At 33.7% G+C, this 27,902-nt stretch overlaps 5 protein-coding genes across 10 annotated transcripts; 2 read left to right on the plus strand and 3 right to left on the minus strand.

Annotated features, from left to right (window-relative positions):
- Positions 1-130: 130 nt before the first annotated feature.
- LOC106364667 (agamous-like MADS-box protein AGL9 homolog) lies at positions 131-2,650 on the minus strand. 2 transcript variants are annotated; one of them, XM_013804194.3, is made up of 8 exons: positions 2,270-2,650; positions 1,392-1,473; positions 1,219-1,286; positions 1,026-1,125; positions 892-933; positions 764-805; positions 535-680; positions 131-406 (listed from the first exon to the last, which is right to left on the minus strand). In XM_013804194.3, exons 1-8 carry the CDS (start codon positions 2,452-2,454, stop codon positions 313-315), a joined length of 759 nt encoding a protein of 252 aa, XP_013659648.2. In that variant the 5' UTR covers positions 2,455-2,650; the 3' UTR covers positions 131-312. The 2 variants fall into 2 exon arrangements, with proteins under 2 accessions (XP_013659648.2, XP_013659647.2); XM_013804193.3 differs by having other exon boundaries at positions 1,389-1,473.
- Positions 2,651-7,020: 4,370 nt separating this feature from the next.
- Positions 7,021-11,280, plus strand: LOC106364669. The gene is made up of 14 exons (XM_013804195.3): positions 7,021-8,644; positions 8,777-8,850; positions 8,934-9,002; positions 9,085-9,160; positions 9,356-9,417; positions 9,514-9,615; positions 9,736-9,825; positions 9,909-9,983; positions 10,065-10,097; positions 10,185-10,259; positions 10,351-10,413; positions 10,497-10,568; positions 10,651-10,695; positions 10,787-11,280. The coding sequence occupies exons 1-14, from the start codon at positions 8,596-8,598 to the stop codon at positions 10,910-10,912; spliced, it is 1,011 nt and encodes a 336-aa protein (XP_013659649.1). The 5' UTR covers positions 7,021-8,595; the 3' UTR covers positions 10,913-11,280.
- Positions 11,281-11,324: 44 nt separating this feature from the next.
- Positions 11,325-14,473, minus strand: LOC106367334. 5 transcript variants are annotated; one of them, XM_013807086.3, is made up of 14 exons: positions 14,377-14,473; positions 14,208-14,286; positions 13,898-13,971; positions 13,667-13,744; positions 13,472-13,547; positions 13,199-13,263; positions 12,903-13,004; positions 12,633-12,722; positions 12,469-12,543; positions 12,342-12,374; positions 12,173-12,247; positions 12,022-12,084; positions 11,830-11,901; positions 11,325-11,749 (listed from the first exon to the last, which is right to left on the minus strand). In XM_013807086.3, the coding sequence occupies exons 2-14, from the start codon at positions 14,248-14,250 to the stop codon at positions 11,531-11,533; spliced, it is 1,065 nt and encodes a 354-aa protein (XP_013662540.1). In that variant the 5' UTR covers positions 14,251-14,286; positions 14,377-14,473; the 3' UTR covers positions 11,325-11,530. The 5 variants fall into 5 exon arrangements, with proteins under 5 accessions (XP_013662540.1, XP_048596097.1, XP_013662539.1 ...); XM_048740140.1 differs by having other exon boundaries at positions 11,830-11,898; positions 14,208-14,295; positions 14,377-14,448; XM_013807085.3 differs by having other exon boundaries at positions 14,208-14,295; positions 14,377-14,448.
- A 4,158-nt stretch (positions 14,474-18,631) lies between these two features.
- LOC106364670 (F-box/kelch-repeat protein At3g04660-like) lies at positions 18,632-22,232 on the plus strand. Its single transcript, XM_013804196.3, has one exon. The coding sequence runs from the start codon at positions 19,021-19,023 to the stop codon at positions 20,182-20,184; it is 1,164 nt and encodes a 387-aa protein (XP_013659650.2). The 5' UTR covers positions 18,632-19,020; the 3' UTR covers positions 20,185-22,232.
- Positions 22,233-23,534: 1,302 nt separating this feature from the next.
- Positions 23,535-24,763, minus strand: BNAA09G28080D. The gene has a single exon (XM_013807088.3). It carries the CDS (start codon positions 24,418-24,420, stop codon positions 23,746-23,748), a length of 675 nt encoding a protein of 224 aa, XP_013662542.1. The 5' UTR covers positions 24,421-24,763; the 3' UTR covers positions 23,535-23,745.
- Between the last annotated feature and the right edge of the window lie 3,139 nt (positions 24,764-27,902).

Below are 27,902 nucleotides of genomic sequence, written 5' to 3' on the forward strand. Positions count from 1 at the left end.
ATGGTTGTTGAAAAGATTTTGGAACTGGAAGCATCTACTGTACGTAAAACAAATCCGAACTAGGGCATGTATATATACTGCATCTACGCAAATTATATTGCGACAGTATACGAGTATTGGCCGAATCATATGAGAAGTAGCAAATTATATTGAAAAAATTATTTCATTGTAGACCGACATAATAAACATAACACACACATGCACACAAGACAGAATATAGAGAGAGGAGCATATCATAATGAAGCCTAAGAGCGGAGGAGAGAGTTTTAGAAAATAAAAAATGTCAAAAAGTGAAAAAAAAGGAAGAAAGTTTCAAATAGAGTTGGTATCATAAGGTAACCAACCCAACATGTAATTATTCACACTTGGTCCTGCTCCCATTCCATGATCTTGCTGCCCCTGATACCTGCTCCATTGTAACACATAAAAAATATTTAAGTTGCTAAAGGAATGCTTATATGTACACAACAAAATTAAAAGGATACCAAAATTGGTTAATAAACTATTATATAAAAGAGTTGGTTAGTTAGTTACCCCATTTGAAGAATGGGTTCGCATTCCAAAGGCTGGAAGAAAGCTTGATGAGAATGTTCATGTTGTTGATGACGACCGTAGTCAACATGGTGATGATCTTCTGGGTTCGGGTTGAGTTGGAGTGGCATCTGATATCCATCGGCCAACTGCCACTTACACACTTATTAGTAGACCAAACCAATGCGCATTATATATATTGACTTTTTATGAATGAGAAAGTATATCTTACCCTTAGCCTTAGAGTTTTATTTGTCTCAGCCAGCATGCGTTCCTACTCCAAATATTCATTGGAGAGTGGTTACTAGTGTAGATATATAAGACATTTGCTTCAACATCATTCAATTCTTTTTTATTTACCTTACTCTGAAGATCATTGAGCTGGTCTAGCATGAACTGTGTCTGCAAATTTGATATCGCGTCTTACTTAATATGGACCTAACAGTGTGTGTATATAGTAGCATATATGATGAGATAAATGGAGGAAGTAGTACCCGGAGAGCTCTGATCTGCTTCAAAGAAGAATCAAGCTGTCTCTCAAGTGACTCAAGCTCTTTTGTACTAAGAGGTCCAAGATCTTCTCCCAATAGATTCCTATGATATTCCAAAAACAAATACCATCATAATTAAATTCTCTGTGTAGCTAAAAACACTCTCTAGCTAGCTTAATAAGTCAATGAGTTTAACCTCTGAGTTCTCTGTAAGGCATCGTAACGCTCCTTAAGCTTGAGATACTCCTGCTGGCTATTAAGTTCCTGCTTGCCAAAATATATTAACATTACTGGAATTTTCAATTAATTAGCAGAAACAAATGAAAGTAAGGTAAGATCAATTAAGAAAAAGAAAGGAGGGGGTACAACTGCTAAGGCCTCTCTTGAAGGCACATTGGGCTCTGGAGCTCCATAGTTGCACTTTTGGTACCTGTCTAGAGTCCGAAGCATGCTGCATCACACAAATTTGTTTCGCAAAATCAAGATTCAAATCAGTAAAAGAATTGAGGGGTTTTAAAATGCTAGGGTTTACAGAAAAGTGTGGGAGTCTTTTCAGAGAAGAAGATCTAAAGAACCCATAAATTAAATTTGTGTGAATCTGAAGTAAGATCCAATGGATATAAGATGGAATTTGAATTACAAACCAAAATTGGAAGCCCTGAAGGATTACTTAAGTAGCTATAGCTAAATGAAACACCCCAACTTCTGCAAAATTGATGAGTAATTTGATTGATTGGAAAAAAATAAAAAGGTTGAACAATATTAGTTGTGAAGGAATTATTCAAGAGAAAACCCTAATTAATCACTAATTTCACTAGCTACTAGAGAAATTAACCCTAATTTTATAAGAGATCAAATACCTCTTGTGAGATAAAAAAAAAAAAAAACTCATGGTATCAAGTAAATTATGCAGACATTCTAAGAAAAGACAAGCAAAAAGAGCTTAGTTAGGATCCTGCAACGGAACTTTTATTAATAAGATGGAAAAAATATAGAAATATAAAACATCATCAGAACAAAAATGGAAATCATCAGAAACTCAAAAACATAAAAGAAAAGCTATTTAGTTAATCTTTTAAAATGATCAGAAATGGGTATTCCCTTCCTCTTTGCTTTTTTCTTTTAAAGGATGAAAGAAAAGGTACGACACATCAGAAGACTACCCATACAACATATATAACGTTTTTTGTGTTTACTTATATAAAAATCAAATCAAATCAATAGATGAAAGTGGGTATATGAAATACCTCGAACTACTGCAAAACTCGTACTGTTTTCCTCTACTAGAGAAGATGATGAGAGCAACCTCTGCATCACATAGAACGGAAAGCTCGTATGCTTTCTTCAAAAGGCCATTCCTTCTCTTTGCAAACGTCACTTGCCTATTGATCTTGTTCTCTATCCTCTTCAACTCCACTCTCCCTCTTCCCATTTTCTTTTATTTTCCCTCTCTCTCCCGTTGTGAATCCTTTATATATATGAATGAGTCTCTCTCTCTCTCTCCCCCCTTTTTCTTTCTACTTTTTCTTATTTTCTAACCTTTAAAGCGTACATGTATAGCTTGGTTCAATGTATATATCTCACAACACTTCTTTCAAGTACATTAACATGTCAGCTTCATTACTTGAAATCTTTGATAAATATTCTCTTTCTATATATATATACACTCTCACTTCAAACTATATACCCTCAATTATTGTACGTGTACTATTTACAATTTACAATTTACAAGTTACAAAACCACCACATAGGATTTCTGCAAATGTTGCAAAACAGAATAAGTTAATTACTCTATCGATGTTTAGATTTTTTCATACCTAAATAATTGAGACTTTATTGTTTATACATAATTGGTAAATGCCGTAAATGAGGAGAAAGAGTTCCACTTCTCTTATCAAACACTAGTTGTAGTTTCAGTTTCAATCTTCTGTTTAGACAAATGTGGTTTTTGGCCCAGGTAAAGAAAGTTACTCGTTTTTTTTTTACATTGATCACAAGTTATTATTGAGGATTTATTCCTACATAAAAACCCTAACATTGAAAACCATAAATTGAAGATTTTATTATGATTTTAAATTAAATATGTTGAGAGGGACAGAGATTTTTAACTGGATGCTTCCTAAGAAAATAGTGATGTTGAAAATGAGAGACTGATTTTCGTGACAAAAAAAAGAAAAGAAAATGAGAGACTGATTCAATCAACGGTGTAGAATCGATGAGGAGATGAGTGATGGCAACTCTAAGCTGAAAAGAGTAGGGCAATGAATGAGCGCAGACACGTGTCTATACGTGAATGGTAGGTTTGATAAATCCACCTGAATTTTATTAATTTTATTATTTTTACTTTTCTAATGGAGTTCAGGGAATCATGTGACCTAACCTTAACTAGGTGAAGCCTCGTACGATTATCTCAACTTACCGAACTACCCTTCTGTTTGGTGAAAAATGTCAAGTAAAACACAACTCTTTTTGTGATTCATCAATGTTGGTGACGATATCTAAATTCTTACTGCTAGATTTGTTTTCTTTTACCCAATTTAAAACGTATTTTGTAACTGAAGCTAAACTACTTCTATAAATAAATTGATAACTTTAGTTTGGTATGAGAGTATCAGAGATTCAGTCAAGAAACAAAAAAACAACTGAAGAAAACATAAATGGATAAAATAAACAGAGTTTTTAATATGAGTTATAGTTGATTTTGGTTATCTTAGGGTTCGTCCGATGTAAGAGATCTTGTCTGACCAAAACTCTTAGTGCTTTTTGTTTGCAAACGTAATTGCTTTATCTTGACTGGTAAGTAGGTGATGGACACAAAGGTATGATTCAATTAGAAAAACTAAACATGTCATTAATATTCTGTTTGGTCATATAAGCTTATTTTCTCTGATTTTGAAAGTTGAATCTCTAGAGCATTTCAAGCAAATGTGTAGGTGCTCTATATTTTGATTTGCTTTAATTAAACTATGTAAATAATGGTTAACTTACAATAAAAATAGTTAGAAAGCGTATCTAGAAGCCAAGTACGTATTCACGATCTTATCAGATCTGGTCATACATTTTAATGAGAGATGACGACAATTGATAAACATATTGTACACATTAACCGCAAGAGAAATTAAAGTACATTCAACTATTCATTTACAATTGATGTCACACCAGTGATCTAGCTTCTATTTTTCCTTCAATTGTTGTACTATTTCTTTCGATTTTTCTAAAACTTCAATAATTCCTCACGTATATTATATGTGGTGGATCTCCGTGGTATGAGAGCAAATAATAGTACTATTTTTAGTTTTTAACATTTCAAGAAAATAAAGACATTCTTGAAGTCTCTATAAGGAATTTTATCCAAAGGAAAACAAACATACCTGCAAGTCATATACTAATATGTTAATGGTAAGATGTGAGATCTTGTAAGTTATATCATTCGTAACGCTAGATAAATTTAGACGTCTAAAGCATAGAAAAGGTTAATGTGAAAGAGAGAAAGAAAGTAGCACTTGGGAATAGTTTTTGCCTTTGGGATCTTATGCCCTGGACCTGGAGCACACACAGAACCCACCAAGTATATAGATAGATATCAATCAATGAAAACCAACGGTTATAATGAGTTCTCAAAATCAGAAATGCTATATTACACGTAAGAAGAAAGAAGAATCTGGATGCTAAGGACCACACATCAACTTGCAAATTGCACTACGAACTAGAACAAATAAATGCCACGTGAAATCCTACAAGACAGCTACGTTGCGGAGTACTGGTGATGTGGTCCATTAGTGCGAGATCGTAATCGGACGGTTATAAAAGGATATCGTGGAGGGTTAAAGAAAGAAGAAGAACCGTCGGATTATGGTGCTAAATATAGCCGGACATGGTCCACATCAAGACATAATGGGAAGTGGACCTCATTGCCAAAAATAGAAAGATGGGGTTATATTCAAATAAGTTGCGTCTTGGGTTTATTGAGTGGGGCTTTTTTAAGTTCTGGGGACCAGCCTCTTTATTTTCACCATCTGGCTGCAATATATGGTAAGTTACTGTAGTCTTAGACATCATAGTCGTTATGCATCAAATAAAAAGGTCTTAGCTTCCAAGGAAAATGGTTTACACTTATGTAAACTTTATTCTGTTTTAAAAATATTTTATTACTAACAAAATTTTATATACAGATGCATCAAGATTTTTCTTTGAATACTGTTGTGCATGATACTTACATAAAGTTTAAGAAACACGAACCACTAAACATGTTGGCATTAATGTAGGGATTTAAGATATATGGAAGTAGATTTTTTAAATCCTTGCGAAACATCATAACCTTTATAATTGTGTTTGAATTATACGAGGATAAGGTCATATGGACTCATGTTTGAATGCAAGACATGGCAGGTATAAGCAGAGAAATGAGAAATAAAAATATTTTAAGTCTATTAACTAAAGATTTTCCAGTTTGAAATTTTACAAGATCTGGTCTTTGGCTAAAGCTAGTAAATCAATGGTTAAAAAAATGAAAATATTTTAAGTCTATTAACTAAATATTTATGTTTCTTAGCTTTGATATTGATTATATGTCAATGGCTTACAGGTAATGAGACTTTGGACTTCTCCGTTTTAGGTTCAAGTCAATCATCTCCTTCAGATTTTTCAATGTGGTAGCTACGGATGCGTATAATGATTTTGAAGATGCAGATACTATTACTTTGTTGGGCCACTGGGCTTTAGTTTCTGTTTATATTGGGGCCACTTATTGGTGGGTTCCCTTTGTATTGATTAATTTGTGCGCGAATGGACCTATACAACTGTTCAAAATGTTCAGTTAACCGGACTGAGAAACCAATCAAAACCAAAGATGATCTCCACCAGTTTCTGATTTGTTTAGATAAATTCTTTTTTTTTCGGGTTTCTGTTTGATAAATAAGGAGAGGATGATAAATCTTTGTTTTCTAATAGCGAGAATGATATTGCTGATAATGCAAGAATTATAATCGACTACGCTATAATTAATTTGTTCATTAAAACTGACAATACCTCTCTTTTTTTTTGTTCTTGATGGCATCATATAATAAAATATCTTAATTATACTACTAAACAATATCACTAGCTAATTAAAAAAATTAAATAACCCTAGTAAGTTTATTCCTTATATACTAAAACACAAGTCACTTGATCAATAAAAATTTGACAATTGTCATTTCTTTACAAAACTTGAAAATCAAAATCGTATCACGTTCATTTTAAATATTTACTAAATTAGATAATAATTTGGTGAAAACTTTATATAATAGCATTTTCTGTAACCTGAAGTATGAATCGAATCCAAACAAAAAATCTGATTTGTACCTAGTCTTAAATGTAAGAATGAGTTTCGTAGGAAGGAAAAAACATATTCGAACTCGAAATGTTATTAGCCAAACCCGAAGAAGTGCACCGAAGAAGTGACCACTGTAAGGATAATTATCGAGCCTATTTTTTTAAAAGTATAGATAGCTATATTAAAATTTACAAAAATATAATTTAATGAAGATAAGATAATTCATTTACATAACCCGGCCCATATTAATTTTATTTACACTTTATAGCTTAAATTATGTTACAAATTTATATTTAATTTTTATTGGTCTAAATTTATTTTGATTATTATATAAATTAAATATATGTCACTCAACCCGTCTCATACTTGATAAATATATTGAATTATTTTTGATATTCTAATTTAAATATGGATATTAAAATAAGAAATTATTTATTAGTTTATATATATTACTTTAATATTGTGTTTTAAAATATGTTATAAAAAATTCATGAATATATGTTATTCTTTAATTGTATAATTTATAAAATAGTTAATAAATTGGTTAAACTACTTTATATTTTATAAATTGTTGTAGTAATTTAATTATGAATATAAATTAAGTATATATAAATATTATAGGAATGTTATTTCTTATTCTATAAATAAAAAATGAATTAATCAAAACTATTAAAAGGGAAAGAGTCTTAAAAAATCTACGTATGAAAGTTGTTTGGACCCTTTCATTTATTTCATTATTTTTGGGTCTTACCTTAAATTTAGACTAATAATATATTACCATATATTTCTCTAACAATAATTTATTCAATTCTTTTATTTATTCAAATCTCACTTATATCCTAATCACTACTATTCCTATATTTACCATTTTGATTTTTAATCGTAAAAGCATTGAAACTAATGTTTTATATTATCACTTTTATCATATAATATATGATTTAAAGCAAGAGAAGTTACATATACATTCGAACTTCCTCTTTCTTTTATAATAAAGTAATCATATCATATATAAATTTTCCCACTAAAATCACATATCATATACTAAACTTTCAACCGTCTATAGTTTGATAGATATTTTCATATTTAAAAATGAGTCTTCTGAATATTCATGTTACCTTCACAAAAATGTAGAAATTCATTGGTTCTGTTAAAGTTAACCCGACTTCACAATATCAGTATTGATTATTTACGATTTTGAATTTTTTTTGTTTAGATATTATACTTTTATATACTTTTCACCTAAAACCAATTAATACTATTAAAAGAAAAATAGTCTTAAAAAATCTAATATAAAAAAATTGTTGGAGTCATGTATAACTATTTTTTTTGGTAATACCATGAATCATTCTAACCATACAATATTTTTATTATTTTTAATACATCGTAATATTATTTATTATGATAACTTTACTCAGAAAAACATTTCATCAACCATGTTTTTGTACAATAACGTTAAAAATCTATATCAAAAGGTTGTTGGACCTGATATAGACGTAATGGGTCCACATATGTTCGAGTATTTAGAATCCTAAAAAAAAACAAAATATCTAAAAAAGCTGAAAAATATTTGAAACTCCAAAAAAAAATACCCAAAAAATTCAAATACCTAAAAATTTAAAATCTGACACGATGAACTGAAAAATACCAATTTTTTTTTTTTAATATGAAAATTTACCTGAAATCAAAAACTATAATCGTAAACCAAAAACTTAAAAACGTGTGTGCATGTAGAGCTAGTCATTTAAGAGATATTAATCATATTTCACATACATTCAGATATATATCAAACATGTTCTGAAAAATGTATACTTTTATACAATGTTGTAATTTTATGTGCCAATGTGTTATCTATGTTTAGAAAATATGTGAGTAAGATAATAATTTATTTTGATATGTTGATAATCATTACGGTTTTATGTCGAAAGCTTGGAATGTAAAATTAACTAAACCGTGCAAAGCACGGGAGGTAACTAGTTTATAAATAAAACCGGATCAAGAATTATTAATTTGTTTGTGATCACAGTTTGACCGGAAATTACGCTATCGTTTGAGTTTGCGACACACGACAAAGCAAACATTATAGTCTCTCTCTCTCTCTCTCTGCCTTACTTGGTCGTCGTCGCTATTACTATCAGCGCCTGTGTTTCGCCTCTTCTAACAAATCTGTATTCGATAATCTCACTCACACAGTCACACCGCTTCCTTTGTGTTTTCATCTCCGTCCTCCTTCCCCCATATAAGCTGGTTCGGTAGCTCTAGGGCATGGCTATGGCTCTTCCGCTCGGGAAACTAACCGTCCTCATCGGTGCAGGTCCGTTGTGTATTTCTTTGTAATAACACGACTACTTTGGTCTGTCTTTTTTTTTTTGATTCGCAAGAGCAAAAGTTAGGGTTTTTGATAAACCCTTTACTGAATTTTATATGTTTCCGAATGTTACTTTAGGGCTTGTTGGGTCTGTGCTTGCTAAAGACGGGAGCTTACCACTTGTCTCGAGCCTTGTCTCTGGTGCTTTTAAGGTTTTTCACTTTTCTATGTCAGAGTACATTGCGTATGTGTGTGTGTGAAGCTGTTGGGCCAACGGTTTTGTTTCTCTTTATAGATTGTATTTAAGCAGCTGAAACAAGAGGAACCTAGCAAGTCTCGGAATGATACGGCACTTGTAGCTCAGGTTAGTTTTTTTTCACATGAATCTTTTAACTGGCGAGTAATAAAAGATTTGCTCAGGAATCTGAACTCTGAGTTTCTTGTAGGTTAACAGTCTTCGGCATGAACTGCAGTTGCTTGCTTCAAACAGACCTATCACTATTGTTACGACAGAAGGATCAGGTTCTCTGGAGTTTTTTTTTATTTCTTAACATTGGAGTTATGTATTCCTCTTCTGCATTAAAAAAATGAAAAATGATTGGTTTGATACGAAAAAGACATAGGTTTTAAAACATTGTTTTCTGAAATCCTACTTCAGGTTTATGATTATGTATTTACTGTTAATCGAACTTGGATAAAGTTTCCTTCCATTCACAGGTAGAAAGTATGGTGTCATCATTATTATTGGGGTGATAGGCTACGGATATGTGTGGTGGAAGGTAATGAATGCTTCACCATAACGAAACTACTTAAAATAGTTTTGCTTGCTCACATAAGTTAATGCTGGGCATTGATTTCTCCTGGGACATTCTCAGGGATGGAAGCTTCCAGATTTTATGTTTGCGACAAGGCGCAGCTTATCAGATGCTTGTGATAATGTTGGCAACCAGATCGATGGTTTTTACTCATCCCTTTCGGCAAGTTCTACTTCCCATATTTAGTTTATCTACCGCTCTCAGAGACTGTTAGTCTATGTAACTCAACTGTAGAACATCTAAGTTAGTCTCATTTTTTGGTCTGTCAAAATTTCATGGCAGGATACAAAACGGGAGTTAGGTTCAGAAGTTGATCGGATGGATTCTACTTTGGATGCAAGTTCAGTAATTATTAAAGAAACAGGAAGACAAGTATGTTAGACTGAGAATGTGTATACAAACGCTTCTACTTCACTGCGTTGTCAAAGGCTTTCTAATGATTCAAAAATGTTTAGGTGACTGAGTTACGGGATGGTACAGCAAATATGAAGGATGAAGTTAGATCTGTTTTCGAGGCCGTTGAAACTCTGGTTAGTCAATTTTAGCTATTTCATATTTATGTTAAACCAGTTTGTTCCTCCTAAAACACGAGTTGATCTTCATAATCTCAGGCCAGCAAAGTCTGTCGCATTGAGGGAAATCAGGTAACGTTTGTCACAGTTGTAGTTGGAGAATTGTTTTGTTCATCAGGAAGTCTTGATTGAGTTTGAATTTCTTTGCCATCCATAAAGGATCTCACGCTTAAAGGAGTTGGAGCTCTGCATGCTCAGTGTCTCGAGCACAAAATAATTCAGGAGTCCAATCAGGCATGAGCATTCACCATTGTGCAGTGAATTAATTTAAGAGAAGTGGTTACATTTTCTTTTCTTATTTACCTAGATTTTCTTCTATGAACAGCCTTTGATATCAACTTCATCATTGCCAGCTATTGAGGCAGCTCCTCTCACACATTCCTCCAGTGTAAGTGACCAAATATTTCATCACATTATTGGACCTTGCTCTTTCTATTGCTTATTTTTTGTCTGATATTTTGATGATAGGAGACTCTATTATTGCCTCCTCCTGCTTCACCTTGTGAATCCCAATCACCTTCAACCCCTAATGGAGCTCAACAGGTTTGTTCCATCTCAATCCAGAATTGTCTATGAGAAACTAACTTTCCATTGTACTAAGTACTTAGACTTTTCATTTGGACAGTCACATGGTCCGCTTCAGCGCACACAATCTATTTCTGGTTTGAAGGTAAAAGGGTATTCCCTATCCCTCAAGTTCTGAACATCAATATGCGTCAAACCTAACCTTTTAAAAAATATTCTATGAACTCTGGTGTTAGGACATAACTGAAAGCTCTAGCACAGGAAATGGTATATCGGGCTTGAGTTCGGGGCAACTTGGTAGGTTCTCAGTGCCTAGAATAGTGAGGACTATTAGTGCAGTCAACACAGTGCCTACTAACTGAAGCGAAGAGTTCATTCCAATACTAGGCTTAACAGAGAAGTTGACAAGTGTATTTAGTAGATGATTTTAATAGATTTTTGCTGTGTTTGCAAGTGCATCGAGACAATGCTATAGATGGTGCATAACTTTTGTAGGGATAGAGCTTATTTTTCAAATTGCTTTATATGTTACAGTTATGGGTTCGTTGCTTTCTTTTTGTTCCTTGTAATTAATTTATCCTAGATAAATTACAAATTTTTGTGATTCAATCTAATCATATAATCATCGTGTTCTAATCTTGGTGATTTTAGGACACTTGATAGTCTCAACTATTTTTAAACCTCTGGTAAAAAAAATGTATTTGACAAATGGACCAACCTAACCGTAGTCGACTTATTATATAAAACTGAAACGCAAAAAGGCAGAGCAACGAATTGACTAGCTGTGACATATATTCCAATTAAATATAAGCTGCATCTCTACAAAATTTATGCATCTTTATGACATTTTTTCTCCACTGACAAGGGGCCGAGCATAAACACAGCAAAATGTTTTCAACTCCTCTACTAGCATTTCTCCCTTTCTGGTTTACAGATTCATTATATCTGAATGATCAAACTCTGCAGTATTGACAAAGCCACTATTGGGGGCCAGTCGAGTTAGCAGGCACTGCGTTCACCGCACTACGAGTCCTCCCTATTCTTGGCATTGAGAAAATACTAAGCAGGCCTGAACTTGTTGTTTTTCCCGTGGCTTCTCCAGAATGTGTTCCATTGGATGAAGTCTCCCCGCTGCTAGAGTTTTCGCTTATATCCTTCAAACCAGACATAGACTGAGTGTGCTGAAGTGGACCATTTGACTGTCCAAATGAAAAGTCAGTACTCAAGATAATAACAATTAGTTTCTAATGGACGACTTTGGTTTGAGATAGAAGGGTACCTGTTGAGCTCCATTAGGGGTTGACGGAGACTGGGATTCACGGGGAGAAGGAGGAGGCAAAGACAGAGTCTGCTAACATCAAAACACCGGAGACAAGTAATAGAACATAACAAGATCGTTAACAATCCTTAATAACGTGATGAATAAATGAAATTCATCGTGAGACGAGATCAAAGATATATATTCATTTACCCTTGATGAAGGGGTCACAGGAGCTGGCTCAAGGGCTGGGAGTGACGAAGTTGATGGCAAAGCCTAAACATAAAACAAGTGTGGGTCAAGAAGAGTAGAAAATGTAGCCATTTCTCTCAAACTCAATGCATATTGGCGAAGGATCTTTTACCTTATTGGATTCTTGAATTCTTTTGTGCTCCAGACACTGAGCATGCAGAGCTCCAACTCCTTTGAGCGTGAGATCCTTTATTGAAGGCAAATAAAAAATCAAATTCAATCAACACTGCCTGATGAATAAAACAATTTCTCCAACTCTACAACTGTGACAAAGATGTTACCTGATTACCCTCAATGCGATGTACTTTGCTGGCCTGAAATTATGAAGATCACATGATCATCTCTTCTTTTTTAACTTGTTAAGGAGGAACAAATTTAGCATATATGCTATCACTAAAATGTTCTCACCAGAGTTTCAACAGCCTCGAAAACAGACCTAACTTCATCCTTCATATTTGCTGTTCCATCCCGTAGTTCATTCACCTAAACATTTTGATAAAATTATCAAGAATATAGGTAGAATCATCGGAAAGCCTTGACACACAGTGAAACAGAAGTGTTTGTATACATACCTCTCTTCCTGTTTGTTTAATAATTACTGAACTTTCATCCAAAGTACGATCCATCCTGTCGATTTCTGAACCTAACTCTTTTTTTGTACCCTGCCATGAAATGTTAACATAAACAAAATGAGACAAAAACATTTAATGTTCTGCAACTGAATTGAAGAAAATATGTACTAGATCACTTGGATTGATTAGCTCACAAAAGGAACCATCATAACTGACAGGAACTGAAGTTCAATTGTTAAATCAAAGATTCTATAGGAAGTAAGAACTTACCGAGAGGGATGAATAAAACCCATCGATCTGGGTGCCAACATTATCGCATGCATCTGATAAGCTGCGCCTTGTTGCAAACATAAAATCTTCAAGTTTCAATCCCTGTAAACGTTGCAGAATGAATTAGTACCCAGCCAACTTTTTAATTAAAGAAAAATTAAACTACAAACAAATGAGCCAGGTCACAAGTAATTGGCAACGAAAATCCAACGAATTTTTCTCCAAAATACAAAGTCTTGAGTAATCAACAGCACTTCAAACGATCAAGTAGGACAAATAAGGTGACGTATGATTACCTTCCACCATACATATCCGTAACCTATCACCCCAATAATAATGACCACAGCATACTTTCTGCCACCTGAATTGTTAAATAAGTCACTGATCAGAACATAAGTCTGCCTTTTATGCCAAAAAGGTAACAAGAGACGAGAAAAGCCTGAAAATGGATCTATAATAATAAACCACAGCCAGAAAATAAGAAACTGAAAAAGGTTCTAGTGTCCTGCTTCATATCAACTTAACAGCCAAAAGGAATACAAAACTTCAACATAAAAACTCAAGAGGACCTGATCCTCCTGTGGAGATTATAGTGATAGGTCTGTTTGAAGCCAGCAACTGCAATTCATGCCGAAGACTGTTAACCTGCAAGAAAAACTAGAGATGAGCCAAAGTAATTCTAAGTCCTCCACAAGCTTTCTTATCCAGCATCTCTACCTAACAGCTTATCCACGCCAGTAAGTAGACTCATGTCATAAACTAACCTGGGCTGTAAGTGCATCACTGTGAGGTTTGCTAGCTGATTTGACAGGCTCTCCTTGTTTCAGTTGTCTAAATACCATCTGTCAAATAGAAATAACCAATTACCCCATTTTTTTTTCCAAACAGCATCATCACACACATAGAGAGCCGCCAAGTTTATCACCCCCATAGTACGTTAAATAAGGAAAAGGTGAAAACTTTTTGATGACAGTTGAACATTGAAGCTTAAATACCTTAAAAGCACCTGAGACGAAACTGGATACATCTGGCAAGCCCCCGTCTTTAGCAAGCACTGACCCAACAAGACCTGAAGTAAAAGGCGAGTTAAGTGAGCATTAAACATACCAAATAAGCACTTTTATGATTCTAAGTGAAATCAAACACATTGATCACTCTACAGGTATCAAAGGGTTTATTTAAAAACCTTAACTTTAACGTCCTGATGTCATAATCGACGAACCCAATCAAAACCCGAGAAGGATTCGAGCAACGAGAAGCAGTAATTCAGAAAATTTGAATAGAGAGTCCATGAATTGAACGGACCTGCACCGAGGAGGATGGTGAGCTTCCCGAGCGGAAGAGCCATATATGATAGTTGCCTAGAGACGAATACTCTTTCACTCTGCGAGAGCTTGTAAGAAAAAAAAAAGGATTACGATGGAAGAGGAAGACGCATCAGAAGATTCGAAAAGAGAATTGGTTAGTAGAGAACTTCGGAGGAGGAGGTAAAATCGCCGACGGCGCGAGGCGGAGAGAGAGAGAGAGAGATTATAGACAAGTTTTCGAGACGACAGTGTTGGTCAAGTGAGTTGAGTTGAGAAACAATTATTTTCATGTGGGCCGAAATATCAAAATGGGCTTTACGAAAAGGCTCATGAGCACGAGGTTTTTTTTTTTGTTTGCTTTTAATTCGAGAAACACACGTAGACTTTAGAGAAAGAGGATACACAAGTTTACAAGACCCTAGATCTAAATTTGACTGTAGAGCATCTAAAAAAACAGTCTTTATTATTTCACTTTTCTTGGCTCAACATCAACTATTTCATTCACCCATAAATTTGGTACAAACATTTGACCACATCAAATTCTATGCAAACAAAGCATCTTAGCAACACCCTGGAACACTCATTAGGTGATAACTTACTCGGATCCAGCGCAACTTAGAGTACATTGCTGCATTTTTCACCACTGCGAGAACAAGCTCATCCCAAGACCGGGGATTGAACCGTCTCTTGAACCACACTAATTCTACCTCTAAAAAACAAGGTTACAAAGCTATCCCTAAACCTTCCAAATAATCCCAAACGAGAAGCTCCGTTTGTAGCTCAAAGTAGTTGGCACCGAATGATCAGATTGCTGCACATGACCTCCCACGTCAACACCAAGAGGTGCATCTTTTTATTCAAGGATCTCGGTTAGCCAGGGACTAAGACTTTTTCACCTTATAAGTGTCGACAACCATCCTACTAGAATCAGTAGCCAAAGCAACATGATTCCACTTGATTAGCCAGACAACCCTAAAATCGGGTTGAGATTAAGGCTTCAACAACGCTCCAGCACAAACCTCCAAACAGAAGAAGAGACAAATCTACGGATAAAACAATCTCATCGGTACTGCGAATGATTTATCTCCAACCGTATGCCTCACCAAGGCACAAGCTCCTTCATTGACCAAGTGTAGATAGATTGCGACTTCACACGTCCTGCCTCTGAGAACCAGAATGCAGCTTCTCCTAAAAGCTACCACCATCACAGACTCTTTATTTTAGAGTTTGCAAAACTCTATATTTGAAGTTTCAAGGTGTTTTTCTACAAAATTAAAACTTAATTTATTATTTGTAATTTACACTATGATCTTTATATTTTTCATAGTTAATATAAATCTATAAAACTTTTATAAATAACTAGCACATATATAAAAATAATATAAAATATTAATTAATAAAAATTTATACTAAAATATAAAATTATAAATAGAATTACATAGCTAAATATTAAACTACAAGCAAAATTAGTTTAAAAAAAAACTACAAGCAAAATACCACATTATTACATAAAATTATTTCCGTAATGCTCCATCTTCGGTTAAACAAAATTTTTTTGGACAATATTTTAGAAGTTCTAGAGAAAATTTACTAAACTATTAGTGTTGTTGTAATATTTAAATTTGTGTAATAATTATGTCTTCATGTATCTTTTATTTTTAAGTAAGTTTCTTTTGTAATATTCTTGCTATCTAATTCAAGTTTTAAAATATTATAAATCGTATTTTAAAATTTTTATTTAATTTTATGTGTAAAATTTAAATTTATAAAATAAATTTAAAATATTTAAGATATACAAAAGTATTAAAGATTAAAAAGATAAATGAAAAAGATACTTAGGAATTATAAATGTGATGTGTAATCTAATCCATTAAAAGTGAAGTACAAATAAAAAATACCCCTAACTTTTCCTAAAGAATTACAATCTTATGCCACTAAAATAATAAATATTAATTAACTATAAATCAATTAATACATTTATAACAAAATAATTGGATTATTCGCTTACAAAAAAAAACTTCACGTGTACATATACACAATCCTTAACAATAATAATAAACCAATTGGTTTATAGAGATGTATCTAAAATTATACAAACCTTCACGATTGGTTGGTTTATACCTATATGGCTATATCTAACATTTATTTCATGATCGAATGAAACCTGTGCTTTGAGAGATAGTATAAGCAAACTTATACGAACAATAACATCAAAAAGTTTACAAAAAATAAAACAATAACATCAAAACCTTTGTTTGGTCACAATAAATATATAACTTATAAGTTAGTAGCATGTTTTGTGTATGACAATAAAATACAATAAAAATGAACCGTTTCTGAAATGTTGTATAGTGTTAAAATTTATGACACGTTTGATTTTCTTTTACTATATTTAAATTGTAAGATAAAAAATCAGTTATTGAGATTCCTCAAAATAAGGTGACTACATTTAAACTAATTTGAAGTTTAAAATTGTTTTCAACTATATATTTTTACGAGATTTTAATATAGACCATATCTTTTTTATATATGTACTTTACTATTTCTACAATTTATAGTATTAGAATATTTGAAAATTAAATAACAGTGGATAATTTTTTTTTTCTTTCTGTAACCACAATCCACCTATCAACGTTACTATTTAATTTTCATTTTACATCTTCATGCAAAAAAAATATTTTAACATTTTTAGAATTATGTATACAAAACTTTTTTTCTTCGTATTACCTATCATTATATCCACTCTAATAATTTATCTAATTAAATCAATGTACACTGAAAGAGAAATTTATCTATCATTATATCTATTCTAATAGCATATCTAACTAAATCAATTCAAATTGAAAGAGAAAAAACTATATCTGATATACTACCTTTTAAAAGAAAAATCATTGAAATATAATTGAATTTTTAACCGAGTTTTTCATAAAAATCGGTTCTTCAGTTCTAACAATTTTATCTTTTTTGCCAATTTTATTTGATCAACACAAAGGTGTTTTAGGAACAACATGTACCTGACAAAGCAAAAGAGTCACGGCTGAACCATTCTAACAAACCGATCCAACTAATGAAACAATGCATATCATTTTGTTTGCCTAAATATCTAAAAGCAATATACTAACATGTAAACATAGTTAAAATATCATGATCGATCTTAATTATTTTAAAAAAAAATAAAAAAGTTATCCGTGCGGACGCACGGGTCAAAATCTAGTTAATTATAAGGACCAAGCCATGAGACCAAGATTCAAATAAAAAGATAACTTCAAATTAGAGTTTTAAGAAGTGAAACTTCAAATAGTCAAAACTCTAAATTTGGAGTTTTGAAATTCCTTTTTGGAAAGCATAAAACTCTATATTTGAAGTTATAAATTCATATTATTGAGTGTTCATAGTTTTGTTACAAACTCAGATTAATTCTCGTTTGAACATCCATAGTGGTAATCGTATTACCACTATACACATACCAATCTCGTTATTGGTTAGCATTCTCAAAGGAAAAAAAACTCATTATTGGACCAACCGAGCGATTTGTCTTTTGTTTTTAATGTTTTCTCGTTAAGAATTTTGCCACCAAAGGATAAAGGTTATTAAAAAAAAAATTGAATTGTGACGTGGATCCTACGTCTTTCAATTTTTAAACAGAGTAGCGAGGGGGAGTATGAACTTCTTGTGACAATTTAGTTTATGTTCCAAATATCCTACTAGCTTCCTTTGACCCGGCTCAAGTCGCCAAAACTCATCCTTTTCTCGGAGAAAAATGCTTCAGCGACGCCGAACCGGTAATTTCAAACAAAGAAACCCTAAAAACCCAAACCAGCGGATGAAAGAACAACAATCCATGGAGACTTTAGCCCGCGAACAACAGACATACTTATTTTGTCTAGTTGTATGAATTTTTTTGTTTAGGCTCCTCCGCAGAAAACAAAGAAATAACAAAATAGTTTTTTTTTTCAATTGTACGACTGCCTTTTATACAATTGTAACTCTTAGAGCATCATTAGCATTCATAACCTCTCGTTCTCGTAGTATCTTAAAAAATAAAGGAAACTATTTTTATTTCCTCTAAAAAAACAAGCCACTAACTAAATATTAAACCGCTGGCAGAGTAAGAAAGTTTCTAGGAGAGAGATATTGTCTCTCATTTCTTTCTATTTTTAGATTAATTTCTCCAATTATGTAATCACTATCAACTTTATTAGATACTGCCACTAAATATGGTTTAAGGATTTCCATTCACATAATAAAGAAGAGTATTTTTATGTTACATTTTCAAAATATGAGGTTCTATTTATAAATCTATAAAGCATTAACACGTCAAAGAATTGGGTATTGTCGGCGTAGAAACAGTGGTAGCATAGTGATAAAAGACGAATTTGGGATTAAATATATATTCGTCGGTTCAAGATTTCATTTCTATTAGAAACTAAATTGTTAGTTGATTAGTCATGCGAAATGAAACTTTGTTTCCTCATTTAGAAAAATAGATTTGAATTACAAGTTGGCTTGGACATTTAAAGAATTATTTGGGTTTTGGCCCATACATTTTCAAAACTTTACTTGCCTCATTTAGGAAAACATGTTCAAATTACAGTTTCGATCTTTAGAAGATTATTTGGATCTCAGCCCATAAATCTTCCGCCTCATTTAGAGAAACAAGTTTGGATTGCTAGTTGGCTTCGATCTTTAGAAAATTATTTGGATCTTGGCCCAGATATCTACTAGTATATATAAAAGTTATCTCTTTAAGAAGGATATTAGGGTTAAGAGTCAAAAGAATCAAACAGTGAGAGGCAGAGTTGAAAACAATCATGAAAAGGGTCAAGAGGTCTAAACAACCAGACGAAAGGAATGTAAACGATCCGTTTACGAACCTTGCTAATGACATGATCATAGAGATTCTCATGAAACTGCCGCCGAGATCCATAGCCAGGCTCCGTTTTGGTTCTGAATACGTGTCATCAATAATCCTCGACAAAAAGTTCATCCAGTGGTACATAACCCGATCTTCAACTCAGCCACGTTATCTTATCTCACTGTACCGTGGCGGAGACATGCAGATGCAGCACTTTCAATCCTTGTCTCAAGACCATCCGTATAATCAGGGCATGGTTAGTTATAAAATGGATCCGGAGCTACTGTATGAATTTACTCCACCTGTTCGCGGCTTGATCTGCGGTCGGGACTTTAACAAGATGATTGTCGGAAACCCTAGTACGGGTCAGTTCGTATCTTTACCTAGAGTCAAAACGAGGAGGCAAGATATATTGTCTGTTTTTGGATATGATCCAGTTAATGATGTATACAAAGTGTTGTGCATGACAGTGGTACTTAAACGTAGTCACATGTCTCGTAATGGTAATGCTGTGCCGTGGGAGGATATTGTGTCGGAGGAACATCAAGTGATCACTCTAGGAGTTAAAGAAAAATGGAGAATGATCGAGTGTAAGTATCCACATCGTCATAACTCTGGATGTAAAGGGATATACAAGGATGGGTTTATGTATTATTTAGCTACTTACCAGAAAAAAGGATCTCTAATGAGCTTTGATCTGAGTTCTGAAGAGTTTAATGTTACTAAGCTACCTGAGGATCAGATGCTTCAACAGTATGGTGAGCTGGTGAATCACGCTGGAAAGATAACCATAGCGCATCAGGCATATAACCGCAACGTTGACCTATGGGTTCTGGAAGATGCCAACAAAGAAGTATGGTCAAATTTTTTTGTGGTTCCTCCTCTGTCGATAGATTTTTTTGGAAGGTTTCGTGACCTCGTGTTCATGGGTATACTTGGTACTGGGGAGATGATATTCGCATCGCGCTCATCCCCTCCGTTCTTTTTTGTTTGTTTCGATCCCAAGTCAAAAAAGGTCAGAGAAACTGCGATTCATGGAATTGGAAGGGACTCTCGTCATAATATCCAAATCTTTTTCGATCATGTAGAGACTTGTATGGTTCTGCCAAAGGTATGTTAATCCTTATTACTGTAATTGTGACACCTGATAAAACAATTTGTTCAGTCTCTTCATCAATTACTTTGTATGATTGTGGATTATATATATATATATATATATATATATATATGTATGTATATATGCATGTATGAATTGTTTAAAGTTTTGGTTTTGTGTGGAGCTAACAAGCTTCAGTTGTAATTTTCAAAAAAAAAAAACAAGCTTCAGTTTTTTTTTTTAATTTATATTTGAGTGATTATGAAGAGTTTTGTGTTGGCTACAGAGATCTTCATATCATCATTTGGTTCCTGTATAATCTAGTATACAAGATTGTTCTTACTCGAATTGTAAAATCAATTCTGTTAATTTGTTTTTAAGAGGTTCACCTTGCAAAATCCCAAATATTATTATTATTTTTTCTTTCAAAATCCCAATTATTAAACACCACATTGCAAAGAAATACTTGAATCCACCCTGTTTTTGGCTGTATAGTTTGGCATTTGTTCCTCTATAATCTAGTATACAAGATCGTTCTTGATGTGATTTCAGTTTCCACCAGAAATTCACCTTCTTCAGGCTCTTTTACCATCCAACTTTATTTTCTGGCGCAAAATTTCATTGCACAAAGAGACGACTATTCTGTTAGTTTTGTTTAAAAGATGTCCACTTTAAAAATTCCCAAGCATTAAACACAACAATGTAAATACAGAAATGTTTGGTCCACCTTCTGAAACTTATGTACCTAGGTAATCCCTCTGTAACTTTGTTCATAAGCAAAAAATAGATATGAATTTCTAAAAGAAGTAGTTGTTGTAACTCGAGTAGAGAGTGAGGGGGTGTTAGTTACCACACCAACCCAATGGAACAAATAGAACCTACACAAAACCTGAAGAGAATCATACAGTTTCAGAGCTCTAAAACCAATTACCAACTCTTGAGAAAATTGAAGATGCTTTCTCAAGAAGGAATTAAACAGTAATAGATTTTACATAAGAAACATTTACACCAAAAGTCACTTTTCCTCTTTTTATTACACGGTAAGTCACTTTTCACTCCTAAGGTACTTTCCCACACTAAATCATACACACTGATTATACAAAATGACAACCCTACCCATTTTATTTCTCAGTTTACTTAACCTAGTTCTATCCTTACCAAGAAACTCAAACACATTGTCGGCAAACGCGATAACTTCCCACTTTTACTTTTTGTAAATGAAAATCCTTTTAATTTTTTTTTAGAGAAGTTGCCTTAAATCATTATCTCTAAGACACCCTGCCTCCGATATCCATTTGTTAGCCGCCATGAACGCATCCCGTCGATGCAGATTCTCAGGTGTTGATTCCGGCATCTGCCCTCCTTCTTTCATCCACATAGATTCTCCGGCGTTAATTCCGTCATCTGCAACCCTTTTCCAGCGTTGATTTCAGAATCGCTCAATCGCAGCCCTCAACTCCATCCTCCAACTCCCACTTTATCCTGAGAACATCTTCTTCCACTTTCTCATCTCCGAGACATGTTCACCTTGCTACTAATACAAGAGTTTTTTTTTTGATAAAGGAATACAAGAGTTTTGGTAATTGATTTGAAGAAATGGAGACGCTTTGAGTACACGAACTGAGATTAAGATGCCCTCACTCTGTCCATTCCTCGTTTAGATTCTGTCTCTGCTCACGAACTGAGCTTGAGAACATGAAAGGACAAGAATCTTCGTTTTACTTTTTCGTCTTGCATGAATTTACCAGTTCTGGGGCTTCGCGACAGTGGCTCACTCAGAAAGGTTACAGCTTACAGCTTAATTTATTACAGTTTACACATTAGAGAGATAGAGAAGAAAAGCTTCTCTCTTTTTGAGTTATAATCGCAAGTATGTGAGCTAGACTAGGAGCCAAACTCCCATTGTTGGAACTTTTGATTGTTTAACGCCTCATTGTTGGAATCATGTAACGTCTTTTGGTGGAGAATAAACTTTGTTTGGCATCTAGAGTTTATATGTCTGAGTTATTGTGCTTGTATTATTGCCATATACTTTGCAGATGGACCACTTAAATCATGAATTTGTTTTTCGATGTTGTTTGAATATACATTTGTATATATGTGTACACCAAGAAGATACAATCTTGTACATATGTACAAAAACATTTGTACACAACAACGCTTGTACACATGTACACTCATAAAATTCTTTTTTGGAATGAGATCAAATATATATGTTAGCTTATCTGGTAAGGTTTGAAGATCATGAGATGGAAATAAGTTTAGATAAATAGAGATAAGTGCACAAGAACTATGCATCCATCCATATCATTATGGACATTAAAAAGGTCAAAATTTTAAAGTATCCATGTGGACACTATAAAAGGTGTACAAGAACTATTGTATCCATATGGACACTCATATACTCATCATCTTAGTGTACACTGATTGTTGTCCATATAATTTTATACGAGCCACATATTCATGTTACTGAATTCCTTAAATTACAAACAGTAAACAAACAATCTTTAACTATGACAGGATAAAAAAAAATGCTTAGAAGGAGCAGATGTGGCTGTCAATTACATTGATAGCTTATTGAGTGGCTCTTTTTTAACACTTCAATTTTGGTGTGATGCACTGCTTTTATATTGTTGTTTTCTCTCCTCTCAGTCGTCACTCTCTCTTATCCTCACCACGGCTGATGTGTCACTCGTTCTCTACCAACACTACACATGAAATTATTGGGCTCATCTCTTACCGAGTCAACTCAAGCTAGATTCATCCCAAGTCGCCGGAATCACAACAAAAAAACAATTAGCCATCAAGGGTAGGGAGTCGTTCTCAAGACACATTATACCAACCCAAGCACCTAACAACATTTTTCAGAATCGGAGTAGGTGGAGCTTTGTCGATGACAAATCTGATCAAAATGAAGTCGTTTTCGAACTGCCTTGTTGATCTTGACTTGAGGAAATCGTCAAGTCTCGATTTCAACTTAGTCAAAGTCCAAACCATAGAAAAAAGGTGTTCACTGTCGAATCTATCTTTCCCAAACGTTTCCGACGTAATGCCATCTTAGCCCACTGTCTCTATCGTCAGATCTCTTTGCCTCCGTCGTAAATCTCCGTAACTTTTCTCAACAAAGTTTTGCTTTGGTTACTGTGCAAAGAGATAAGATAAGAGATGAAAGTTAAAACCAATTTATTAATATGCTTTCAGTTCCAGATTTTTAAATTGATTTATTTTAAAAAGAATATTAACTGAAGAAGAGGAGCCACTAAACACTGATTCTCGTTTGGTTTTAACCAAGGACAACAAGGTAAACAACCAGGTAAGAACTACCTTAGTAGTTGAAAGTGTTCTAAAGTGTAATATAAACTGAGAAAGTGACCTAGGATGAAAATAACTCTTTACATAATATGCCTGCTGCATTTTATTCAACAAAAGAAACAAAAAAAAAATATATACAGCAACATATGTTTTATCATCATTTCAGTATCATACAACCAACATAACTAGGTGTGTTCTATCAAATATTTCATATAAAAAAAGCATTTAACTTTGTTTTGGATTCCAAAAAAAAAACAAGCATTTGTTTTGCATCTACGCGTTCGGATTCCAAAGCCTCCAAAAACGCGATTTGAATAAACCCATCACGTCCGGCAACACTTTCCTCGCCAAACCCTTGTGCCCAGTCGCCGCCGCCACCGGGAACCTCAACATTTCTGTTGACTTTTCCGGTGATTTCACTTCATCGCAAGGCGGCACAACCACCACCACGGGCTCCGTGATTTCGCTAGCGATCGGTGATTCTTCGACACCACGGCGAGGACTTGATTTATCCTTCTTCTTCTTCTTCTTACCGTTTGATTTCTGGGAAGCAGCGGAGCTATTATTATTCTCGAGATGATCTTCGAAAGCTTCGATGATCTGGTGGATGAGCTCACGGTTAGGGGAAGAGTCCCATCTAAACCAGTAACTCGTGTAGCAATCGAAGCATTCACAATCGAAAACGGGAGTTTTTGTTTTCTTGTTCTTCGAATCGCAAGAGCTTCTTCCTCCTCCGGCGTTCACGGTGGTGGTGGTGGTTTTGAGTGACCTAGTGATTAAGTAAGCAAGGACTTGCTTATCTTCTGGGGAGAGATCGGAGACGAGAACGAGAATCACGGCGGGGAGAAGCTTCAGGACAGAGAGACAGTCGTCTCCTTTTGAAGAAGAAGAAAATGGTGGAAGCGGGGAAGGAGATGGGTGCACTTTACCTTTGTTCTTGGTTCTCATGGCTGTTTCTTTGAACAAAACGAACGCCACGAAGCTTTATAGAGACTTGGTCGAAGAGACAGAGTGAGTCATGGTCGTCGTCATAGCGTACTTTTCATGTTTTGTTTACTCTTCTCCTTCTTTTTTTTACCTACGGCCCTGATTTAGCGCGTATGCCTCACGTCCTTTATTTTATACTCATTTAATTGTTTCCCCTTTTTGGACGGCAAACATATTCTCTTCAATAGATTCCTTTTTGACAATTTCAGTAAACGCGACGTTGCGAGTGCTGACTTGGTCATGCAACCTGCTGCAACATGTCATTCCTGCTTGAAACTATAAGAACAACCTTATCTGTTGATACTCAAATTGGGTACTTTAAACAGAAAAATATTCTTAGTTTAAGATATTTTAATTTAATATTTTTTTTTGAAGTAATCCAATTAGATATGGATCATGGTCAAATGAGATTCTTAAATATGTACTACAACTTGAAGTTCTCAAACAACAACTTGCTTATCGCCTCTTTCATGCTACTTCTCTTCCTTCCTGTTTTTCATATTTTTATTTTCTTTGTTCTGAAATATTTGTCTAGAACTCATCTCGAAATGCTCTAAAGCTTTGAGTAGTGAACAAAAGAAATAAAAGAAAAAAAAATAATTTTTGTTACATTCATAAGAAATCACATTTTTTTATAAAGATTTTTTTTTCTTTTTTAAATTTTTTAGCAGGAACTTTTGAGTATTCAAGAACAAATTTGTTTTTCACTAAATATAAAAATGAACAACCATATGTTCAGTGATAATATTGTGTTAATTTGCCGTTTGTAGTCGTATTTATTATTTTCCCTGCTTGGTTATACTGATAGTGAATATAGCTTAGCTTTCGGGATCAATGTGTGTGTGTTTGGTGATGAAGTAGGTTGGCTGAGGAGATTCGATAGTTATTTTCAGTATGTTATGCTTACCGAGAGTGATTCGTTTCTCCTTTAATAAAAAAAAAAAGACCTCCAGTAGTTATCATTCATATTATATATCGTCTCCTCTTCAAACACTTCGAGTTCCCAGTGCCAGAGCCAATGGTTATCAAACTTCTCAGATGGGTGGAGTGGAGGCATCAACATAGGACAGGATTTCGGCATGGTTAAATATGATAGAATCGTAATATATAAACCACGGAGAATTGAATATTATAAAAACTAAAAATGATAAAATTATACCAAAGTGTAAAAGATCATACAATCGCAGTGTCGATATATTATCTTTTTTTTCTAAACTCGTGCGACAGTTCTAATGAATCTCATATACAACTGCTAAAACTCTTTTGATATGCGTCACTCTATCAGAAGTTTGACAAAACTAGTTTTGTGTATATTCTCGTACTCAAAAAAAAAAATCAAAGAGACATCATTAGAAAAAATAATAATGTGAGGATTGTATTGTTTTTCTGTGTCCTTTTTTTGTGCTCTAACACAAGTGATTCTTTTATAAATTAAGAAAGTGAAACACCTTAGGAAACCATGGAGACCACTAATGTACCAATGCTTTCAATTAAAATAATGGAATTTAAATTCCATCGACTCTTAGCCAATGGATGTTCTGCCGGAAGTTCGAACACAATCTGATTGAGAACCAATCAAACCTCAGCTTGGCGACCCGCATTTAATCTTACACCGGTAGCATCATACATCACCTACCACACAAACACAAACCACTCACACATATAAATAGACAACCAGAAAGTAGCAAAGCAAGTGTCCCCCACAAGATAAAGGAGGTAAACAACTTACAACTGAAGCTAAGATCAAAGTAATAGCAAAATGTGAACCACCAAAGCCCTCTTGTAAACCAATAGCAACTGCGAGAGCGGTAACTGTAGATGAATGAGAAGAAGGCATTCCTCCAGATCCAAGAAGCTGTTTGAGATCCTATCTCCTTTCCCTATACCTACAGAACCAATGATAACATGATAAAAAGATCTCTATACTTTCTCCAGTCTCCACTAAAGCGGGTTTCAGACACGAGAGTCTCGTCAACGGTTCCTAGAGAATGTATACAGATTGGGGGAGAGAGAACATACCAGGAGGTGAAGAGTTTGATGAATTGAGCGACAGTGAAAGCTGTAACGTTGTCGTAGCCGTAGGTTCCTCCATGGAGCCGATGCTGGATCTCGTCAGGCGTCAATGGCGCTGATAGCTTCAGCTAGAGAAAGAATGAGAAGAAGAATAAGATGATGAGTAATGATCCGTGAGGCGACGACCAATTCGCTTTCTGTATCTATTCAAACTCTATCCAATGGCGTCTACGTAGTAGAACGTTCAATCTTCTTTGTCTTCGTTTTGTTTTGTTTTTTTTTCTTTCTTTGACCAACTTTTTCTGGTCCACGAGAAAGGAAAAAAAACTTTATAGTAGTATAAGAAAGTTTGGTTTATTCATGTTAACGAATACGGTAAAGAAACAAATTAAGCAATTATTTTATACTTTTTTGAGAAATCTGGCGTCAATTGATATACTGCCTAATGCATAGTTTCATCAAAATGAGCACACATTACAACACAAACAACTTCATAACCAACGACCTATAAAACTTTGTTTATTCATATTTTATGCTCTCAAACGAATAAAATTAATATAAATGCCAAATCTCAAAATATAATAATTAATGTCTATACACTAAAATCAAATATATTTTTTATCTTAGAATAAATATATCTTAAAATGAGAAATCTAAATAAGAAAACTTTTGTAAATTTAATATCTTTATAAATTAATAAAAATTTTTAACCGCGCTACGCGCGGATAAGATATTATATGTGTTTCTCAATTCTAAAAAAAAAATGTATAATATTGTATTATATTATTTAAAGAATATAAAATAAGACTATATAACATAAATACATTTTTTAAATTTTCTTTGTGGAAATCATTATGTTGTTTGATTGTTGTACTTGATTCACATATTTGCATAGTTATTTGTGATAGATGAATACCTATATTTTTATTATCAGTAAATAATATATATTTATTATATAATATAAGAAAAATAAATTTTTTTACTTTTAAAACAAACTTTTCTCATGTTGGGGACTCGGTTATAAACATATCATATTCGAATGAGATATTTTTACAGTTATCAATCTTCTTAACAGTCAAGAAACAAATCTGAATATCAAAACAATATCTCATACGATCTCTTTGTGGAATAATTGCTCTGAAGAAATTGAATTTAGGCATCAAAAAGGACTGGAAATGGATGTGTAGATGTGTTATCTAAGTCAGCTTTGCAAAATACTATTCATAGTTCATATATCATTTATGTCCATCCTATTTTTTTGTCCATCCTTTTTTAAACATCTTGAAATAACTGATGTTAATTAATAATAAACTTTTGGCTGGCAAAAAAAATCAAATTTGTCTAATTATCACTTAATTTGTCTAACTGATATATATGTATTTCTCAATTCTAAAAAAATAATGTATAATATTGTATTACATTATTTAAGG

This window comes from Brassica napus, chromosome A9 (genome assembly GCF_020379485.1).
Source record: "Brassica napus cultivar Da-Ae chromosome A9, Da-Ae, whole genome shotgun sequence".
Classification (NCBI taxonomy): Eukaryota; Viridiplantae; Streptophyta; class Magnoliopsida; order Brassicales; family Brassicaceae; genus Brassica; species Brassica napus.